Consider the following 8,904-nt stretch of genomic DNA (forward strand, 5'->3'; position numbering starts at 1 on the left):
ATTAGACTTTAGATGGAACGGCTTGAAGATGGGAGAAGTTTCGGTGTAAAATATGATCCACGTAGTGTTCGGGTAGAAGTTGATGAAGTTATTACGATAACTGACCAGATTTGATACGCGAGTGGCCATGATATTTCCAAGGAACTAAATATCTACAACCAAAGGTTTCAGATAATTTTCAGTGTTTTTTTTTTGATGAAAATAATTTACTTACTCTTATTTGTTATAAACCCTGAGGAGATAGCGAAATCGAGCCATTTGTGACTATCGGTGATGATAATTAGATCGCATACTACAATAACGCGCGTCTAACAAAAAAACGTTCTACAAAGCCTGTGGCAAAACCCAAATTGACGTCAAAGAAGGTAACACTATGTGTTTAGTGAAACTGAAAAGGGATTGCACATTATCAGTTGCTGCCGCCTGGAAAAAAGTTTCTACAGTCAACGACTAACAAGATTACAACAAGCCCTTGAAAAATATCGATCGGAATTAGTAAACAGAAAAGAGGTCATCTTCCACAATGATAAGGCCAGATCACGCACACGTTTAACTACCCAAAAAAAAATGCAGAGAACTTTGATGGGAAATTCTGATACATCCGTTGTATATTCCAGATCTTACATTATCAGACTATTATTAGTCTCGGTTTCTGCAGAACTTCGTCATTAGTGTTAATTAAGTTTCAATAAAGGGACGGAAAAACCACTTATCACAATTATTCGCCGAGAAGCCACAGATGTTCTTTAGTGATGAGATTAAGGTATTATCAGAAGAATGGCAGAAGGTCATTAATTAGTTTTGTAATCTTAATATATATAAAAAAAAAAGGTTCAATATTGGCCTAAAAACGGTCAATACATTTCCAACAACTTGATATGAAAAGTCTATTAATTTACTATTTATTCTTATATATTTTTGTATATTATCCTGGAAGCCACTGGAAGTGTTTCATCCTATCTCAGATTCTGAGTAAGTAAGTTCTAAAGTAAATGTCTGGTCTCTTTGAATGGAACATTTTGAGAGGTTTAAAGTATGACGAAATAAATCGGTATCGTAGATCGTATCTTAGATACGCAAACTGAATCCAAGTAATTACCTGTCCTACTATCGGAACTGCGTCTCATAGACAATACATAGCTATGAACAAGTTTTTCCATTCTATAGTACTGCTGTTTCTGAATACGGCCAAGACGAAACTTAAACAAGATTCCCAATAATAAATATTCCTACACACCTTTAGCATGAATGGTATCACAAAGCTACTGCTCGTTTACGTTGAGCTAGAAATCTGTTCAATTGTTTAGTCAATCATAGCCGCTTTTTCCTACGCAATAATAACAACAGACCATTGTATCGCGACTACCGACTGAGCTGTCGACTAGCCGTGATGTTGGACTCTGTGATGAAATTTCATTGTCACATTGGCTCGCTGTTGTCACAAGTTTAAAATGCTTTCGATTACTGCATGCCGAAAGTGACTAACGGTCACCGTTCATTGTCGCCGCGACGGCAGGCGGAACGTTCTTCGCCCTATAAAATGTCGTCGCCATTCTGTCATAGAGTATCTTTCGTTGTTTTCAACAAAGTACGTCTCGAAGTTTTGACTATTCTGTGCATCGCCGCCAGTCAGGCCAAAAATGATAAGATTTCAGGTAAAATCTTCCTTATCCTCGTTGCCTGGTTAATATTGCTTTTCGCTTGGGATGAAATCGCCTAGCACTCAAGGGCTTATTGCAAATGACGCCAAAGCATTTTGTTTGCCTCAAGGCTATTCCTATGTAAAACTCTGAGAACGACTGAATGAAATGACTTTGAAGGTTGTGCCGGACCCATCCTTTGTGTTTTACTTGATATTTACCGATTTATACTTTAAAGCTAATACAGAGGGGATTTCAAGTGTAGCTTTCAAAGATGACCATATTTCTTGTTGGGAAACGCTAACGCTGCGGGATAGTAGTATTCCTAAAAAGGGTTTTTTGTATGTTGTTCTGTGGTCCTGTGTTTATGTGACACAAGGCAAAAACATAATATTTACTGGTAGATCCTGATAAGTTCTCTTCGATCACTTAATCCCTACTTAATTCCTAAAATTTAATTAAGAGATATGAAGTGCATCGTCTGTTGTGGAAACTAGATAAACGGTCTGTTTGTGGACAAGTTTCATATTGACCGCATATTTATAATGAAGACCTCGATGGTGTTTTACGCTAGAGATATGGCAAACTAACTTAATAGTAGAGGACTCGACTTTCGGCTATTCCGAAGTACTGCGCAAAATGCGCTTAAGGCAGCTGCCGATAAGGTAAGCAAGCCGACCGAATTTTAATTTCCGAATTTTAATTTAATTTCCGAAACACTAGATAGGCTCGGAATATTACACAGATTATATTGGAGACCTTCAATGCTGTCGAAAAGGAAATCAGCGAGAAATGAACTGCCCAAGTCCGATCCATATAGTTAGAACGCATATCGAATATCTTATTAATAAACATTGTTTTCCTATGGCGCTTTCATACATTCATCATCTGAGTCAACTGAACACCTGATAGTCAGATTATTCCGTTCATTTCCGAAAACTTTCCTGAGTTGTCTTCGATCCGCGCCTTCGTGTCTAGTTACTGACACGGCCGTCTCATATGTTTCGTAGTCTTCAACTATCAATCTTGCGCTTTATTTCGCAAAAACTCATTCAGGGCACCTTTTGTCAGTGGCAATCGTAAATCAAAAACGTTAACAGTAGAGTCTTTCAGACTTTATTTGATCACTGTTCATCGCAACAAATAAATTGACCTAGAAACAAGCATCCTAATATTGCACCCTAAGTAAGTAAAATTGTTTTCGCTTTTGAAAGCTAATGATGTAAATGATTGTCGTGTATGGTGTTGCTGATCATCGTTATTATCAAAGCTCTTCGTAACTTGATCAATAGTGTTTTTGGCACAAATGATGTTCCTCTTTTTTTGGGGGTAAAAATAATGTTCAGCATTCGGGCTACGCAGCGTGTCTATGCACGATTACTCAACTTGAATTATTTTTTTTTTTTGGTTTTTGAACAGTTGCAACTCTGCGAGTCGAGCTCTATGTTCTATTCGCAAGCTCAGATTGACCTTGTCACAGCTATCCTAGGAAGGAAGTGCAAAAGGCGCACAAAAACTTAGTCCCTAACGGGAACGAACTCATTCTTAAGGATCAAGCAGGGCTTCAAGAAGGGCATAAGTCATGATGCAGGTAGAAAGGCTACGGGCTGTGGCCTGCGGCCCGCTTCTTTTAAAGGACACTTCCGAAATTTAATAATATACGAAAAATGCTATCTTAAGCTATGAAACACTAAAAAAAGGCCCCTCTAGTTAAATTTATGTGAGTCCTGTTATTAGTTCCTCGTTTAAGGAGGCGTTGAGATGCCCCCGGGGGTAGTGCAGTCGGTACCCTGTCGTACGGGTTGGTATGCAGGGCGGTTCGAATAAACTGGGATGTTACATTCCGCCTGTTCGTAAGTTGTATCGATATGAAGAAATATGTACGGATGATTTTTTTTACATGTACGTAAGAATGACACGAGGCAGATGTGTCTATTCGCGGCCAGGGTTTCAATATGGCTCCTAAACAGCGCATAAATCGTTTCCAGAAATCTCTTCCTTAAACTTACGAATAGCTTTTTAGCAATGACCATGAGCGTTGCGATATCGATGTGACTAGATACAGTCTGGTTCACGGTAGTGCTTCCCCTACAATCAACCATGAAGTTCCTTTCGCGTACCCTATTCTACGCCTGTTCAGTTGTTTCACTATTCGTAAGCCATAGTTTTGGCTACAACGAGAAGATGGTGCAATCTATTAGAGTTTCTGTCATTTTAAGGTTCCGAATTGTAGGCGTCGTTTGTTAGGCGTTGTTAATTTAACAATAATTCTTATGTACGCTCTCTGTGTGCGATCTTTTTATTCATCTCCATAGGTAACACCAAATCTTTCGTGTCTGATTGCTTTCTAAATAGCTAGGAATGCACAGAACTGAGAAACCAGTTTCAGTTGCTAAATTAAAACTATATATAAAAAGGATCGAAAATCTGTCGAGTCAGCCAGTGGCTTATTTTGTGATGATTTTGCCCAGGAGGCCGCCAAAGTTAGCCACTGGCTACAAATCTCTCTTCGCTAAAACCGGGACATTTTTCTAAAACTGTGGCAAAGGCATTTCAAGTGGCTGCTCGCTGCTCTTCGTAGACGTAGTTGGAGGATTCCGCATTACAATTAACGGGTTAATCTGCTGAATTATTAGTGAAAAGTTGGAATTGTCCACAGCGCCCCATGCTGAGACATGAACCATGGGGTCACCAATGTACTGCTGCCCCTACGGTTTATCAGAGAAGGGGCGTGGGGGGTCTATTCGTAAAGCTGACGTAACGTTCTTTGAGGTGTTGTGTGCTGAAAGATTACTGCTATCACTGACGTTTACTATTCGAAAATATCGGTGCATATTTCGCCGTTTTGCTAGCAAAATGGATTGAAGGTTCCATATCCCAAGTAATGTATGTCACATTGACGTCGGCGTCATTTGAAAGCTGAGATCCGTCTTTTTGAATGTCTTTATTTAGACTTTAAATGGAGCGGCTTGGAAATAGATTAAGTTTCTATTGAAATTATCTGCATTTTATAATTCTATTAGGATAAGAAATAAATCTGTGCTACTTGTTACCAAGAGTTGTTATCAGAGGAAACGGCCTAAGTATGATTGTTGTTTTCGTCCTGGGAATTCTGATGTAAAAGATGGTCCACGTGGTGCTCGACTAAGTACAGCAAAAACTGATGAAATTATCGTGATAAATGACAAGTCAGTAAGATTTAGACATCAGTAGCTATGATACTGCCAAGGGCCTAAACACCTACTATCAAAAGTTTTAAACCATAGTATTTATAGTATATTGTTTGCTTAATAATAATTCCCATCTCCGAAACCCTGCAGAGACGTAACGAAATCGAACCATTTGTAAAGCGGTCGACGATCAGTGATGAAAACTAGATCACATAACACAATAACGTGCGTCTAGCAAAAAAACGTTCTACAAAGTCAGTGGCAAAACCCAAATTAACGTCAAAGAAAATAACCCTATGTGTTTAGTGAAACTAAAAAAAAATCGTACATTATCAGTTACTGCCGCCTGGGAAAAAGATTAATTCAAGTTTCTACTGTCAACGGCTAACAAGATTACAACGAACTATTGAAAAATATCGACCGGAACTAGTAAACAGAAGAGGGTTCATCTTCCACAATGATAAGGCCAGATCATGTACATGTTCAACTACCCAAAAAAAAAATGCGGAGAACTTTGATGGGAAATTCTGATGCATCCGTTGTATATCCCAGATTTTGCACTATCAGACTATTATTAATTTCGGCTTCCGCAGAACTTCCTTATTAACGTTAATTAAGTTTCAATAAGGGGACGCAAAAACCACTTATTGCAATTTTTCGCCGCGGAACAACAGGTGCCCTATAATAACGAAATGACGACCTTACAAGAAAGAAGATCATTGATTAAAATGGCGCATACTTATCTCTGTAATATTATTTCAATATATACAACATTGGTTTAAAAATGGTCAATATTTTTCGATAATTTAATATAAAATTCTCTAATTGGAGAACCTGTCCTCTTTATTCATCGGTGTTTCTGGCGTTCATTGCAAAGCGCTTGTTTATTTGACCTAGGTTGTACCTGGTCCATTCGGTACACATGCATACCTTCACTGTTAGCTAACGCAGACCAGGGGTGTCAAAAGGGTATCACCTACTTGGACTAAGTTATCTATGGAAGTTGTTTTTGGAGCACTATAAATTCGACTTAAATAGGAAAACTGACAAAGTGTGCAATTAGAACTTCAGAAGCGTAAATGTTGGCTTCAGATCAAAGGTATTTCAAATTGTACACACCTGTGGTACTCTGCCATAGAAAGATGGCCACACGTTGGTAACGACAATTTTTCTTCGTGAATTTATTATTTTTTAGCATTCTCACGTTTCATGCTATTCTAGGTTATAAATGAACACTATGGATAAAATATCTAAATATCAATGTTTTCATCAAAAGGAGTCCCTTAGAGAGAAGAAAAGGTTTCCGGTGACCGCTTTGGTACATCAAGTTCACAAGATCCTTGAGCTAGATTGCTCACAGCCAAATAGTATGAATAGCCAAATTGGCATAAATAGCCAAATATTTCACTAAAGCAGCTTAAACTGGCTGTAGTAAAAGTTGGAACCTGTGAAATCAAAAAGTTATCTAAGAGGTGCTCAGTTATACAAACAGCTGTATAGTGTAGTTTCATGTCTACTATTAAGAGCAAATGTGTGTCATTTAAACATGCCTTAAAGACTTTGTAGTTTTACGCAGTTTTAATGTTTAAACCACAATATAGAATGCCTTACACATATATCGTATATCCCATCCTACGTGCACGGACTAGATCTATATAGCCAAGTGCTCTAGCATAGGAACTGCGTCTTACGGGTCTTACGCAGTTTTTCGAAATTTTTGCATTTTGTAGTACCGGTGTTTCGGAATACGGCCAAGACAAAGCTTAAACAAGACTTTCAACAATAAATATTCCTACACGCCATTAGCGTACATGGTGTCACGGAGCTACCGCTCATGCGCTCTAAATTAAAATCTATTCAACTGTGTAGTCGATCACAGCACCTTTCTGCTACACAAAAATAATGACAGACCACTGTGTCCCGATTACGGACTGCGTTCTCCACTAGTTTTGGTCTTAAATTATATGATATACTTTGGTGGTCCTATTAATCGTCCTCTGTCAAGACTTTACTTTGCTTTTAATTACTGTATGTCGAGAGCAATGACGTCAGATGGAATTTGCTTCACCCTATAAAATGTTGTGGCCGTTTGTCTACAGAGTACCCTTCGCTGTTTCACACAACTGGCAGAATTACCTCGGTAAATATGCGCACCTTTATCGTTTTTGTTGTCCTGTGCATCGCCGCCAGTCAGGCCAAAAATGATAAGACTTCAGGTAAAATCTTCCTTATCCTTGTTGCCTGGTTAATATTGCTTTTCGCTTAGGATGAAATCCCCTAGCGCTCAAGGGCTTATTGCAAATGAAGCCAAAGCATTTTGTTTGCCTCAAGGCTATTCCCATGTAAAACTCTGAGAACGGTTGAATGAAATTACTTTGAAAGTTGTGCCGGACTTATCCTTTGTGCTTTACTTGACATTTACCGATTTATACTTTAAAGCTTATATTTCAGAAACTGAATTAGCTTCCGCAGTTGAAAAACGCTAACCCTGCGGGATATTCGTATTCCTAAAGGGGTTTCCTTTTATAAGCAAGCTGTGCTTCCGTGTTTATGTAACACAAGGCAAAAACATAACGTTTATTGGTAGATCCTGATAAGTTCTGTTCGATCACTTAATCACCTATTTAGTTCTTAAAATTTAATTAAATATTGATAGTGAACAAAATGTTTAATGGGATATGAAATGCATCGTCCTGACTGCCAGTTGTAGAAACTTGATAAACAAAAATTTGTAGTTATTTGTGTAATAATAATAATAATGAAGACTTTTATGGTACTCTACGCTAGAGGCGTGGCAAGTTAACGCAATAGTAGGGAACTGTGAAATCCAGTGCGCGAAAGACGCCATTACGGCAGCTGCCAACGAGATCAGCAAGCACGCCGACGAGGACCTAAGTAGGCTTGACATCACCGGAAAGGTTCAGAAGATAAGAAAAAATTACAAATGATTTTGTCAACGCTATAGAAACGAAAAATAATGTTGCCCAGATTCATACATTCACCACCTCGTTAAACTTAACACTTGATAGTCCGATTCCCCCGTTTGTCTAGCTGATATGATAAACAACTTCCCTGAGTTATTTTTGGTCTGCCACCCTGCGCTTAAACATTTCTTTTTCATGATCGAACTATGTTTTGGTTGTCTTTAACTCTGAATATTCCATTCTTTTTTTTTGGCACTGGCTCGCTGGGACTACATTTTATCAGTGGTAATCGAAGCACCAAAACTTATTGACTTAAATCAGCAGAAGCTTTTAGACTTTATTTGATCACTGTTCATCGTAACAAATTTACCCAAACTGCGATAGATGGACCTAGAAACAAGCATCCTAATATTGCATTCTAGTAACCAAATGATTGGTCCTTATTTTGCCTTTTAAAGCTAATGGCAATAAAGCCGTGTGAATGATTGGCGTATGTGGTGTTGCTGATCATCGTATATAAAATTAAATGTTCATTAGTTCTAGCATACAGGCTCCGTGGCGTGTCAAATAATCTATTACCTTATTTAATTTATTTATTTAGTTCTGAAAGGATAAAATCCACCGAATCGAACGCTGTGTGCTATTGCCAGGCTCTGAGGAGCCTTATCGGAATAACCGGTACGCAGATTCAACAACTGTAGGCCACAGCCCACGGCCACACCGAAAATATCCTCGATGTTGTAGGATACGTCGAACAGGACTTCAAGAATCTTCTCACGACCACGGACGAGACCATTCAAAAGGCTATGGACTGCTTTTTTTTCTAAAAATTAACAACATGTAATATTTTACAATGAGACGATTAACCTTTTGCCCATCGTAATGTATATATCATGCTTTCACAATACTTCACGTTATTCATAAATATATTGTTATTTTTCAAAAAAATACAAATTGTTTTAATTCATCTTTCTTTTCCATTTGGATAGCTAAATAATGCTATTTTAAGTTACAAAGTACTAAAAAGTACCCTTTCGTTAAATTTGTGTAAGTCCTATTATTAGTTTCTCATTTAAAGCGGCGTTCAGATGCCCCTGGGGTACTGCAGTCGGTACCCTGTCGTACGGCTTGGCATGCAAGGCGGCCTTAATAAACTGAGATGTTTTATTG

General features: G+C 38.2%; 1 protein-coding gene across 2 annotated transcripts; it reads left to right on the forward strand.

The window, feature by feature from the left end:
• Positions 1-1,394: 1,394 nt before the first annotated feature.
• Positions 1,395-8,688, forward strand: LOC111260186 (uncharacterized). Of its 2 annotated transcripts, XM_022832758.2 has the most exons (3): positions 1,442-1,655; positions 6,910-7,026; positions 8,336-8,688. In XM_022832758.2, the coding sequence occupies exons 1-3, from the start codon at positions 1,469-1,471 to the stop codon at positions 8,347-8,349; spliced, it is 318 nt and encodes a 105-aa protein (XP_022688493.1). In that variant the 5' UTR covers positions 1,442-1,468; the 3' UTR covers positions 8,350-8,688. The 2 variants fall into 2 exon arrangements, 1 of the variants encoding a protein (XP_022688493.1); XR_002680157.2 differs by lacking the exon at positions 6,910-7,026 and having other exon boundaries at positions 1,395-1,655.
• The last annotated feature ends 216 nt before the right edge of the window (positions 8,689-8,904 follow it).

The sequence above is a fragment of the Varroa jacobsoni genome, unplaced genomic scaffold (genome assembly GCF_002532875.2).
Source record: "Varroa jacobsoni isolate VJ856 unplaced genomic scaffold, vjacob_1.0 scaffold_408, whole genome shotgun sequence".
In the NCBI taxonomy this organism is placed as follows: Eukaryota; Metazoa; Arthropoda; class Arachnida; order Mesostigmata; family Varroidae; genus Varroa; species Varroa jacobsoni.

Bases quoted from the DNA above. Each gene is read 5' to 3' on its own strand.
- LOC111260186 (XM_022832758.2), top strand. From the start codon at position 1,469: ATGCCGAAAGTGACTAACGGTCACCGTTCATTGTCGCCGCGACGGCAG. The intron at 1,656-6,909 runs GTAAAATCTTCC...GTTTGTCTACAG, and splicing joins CAAAAATGATAAGATTTCAG to AGTACCCTTCGCTGTTTCAC.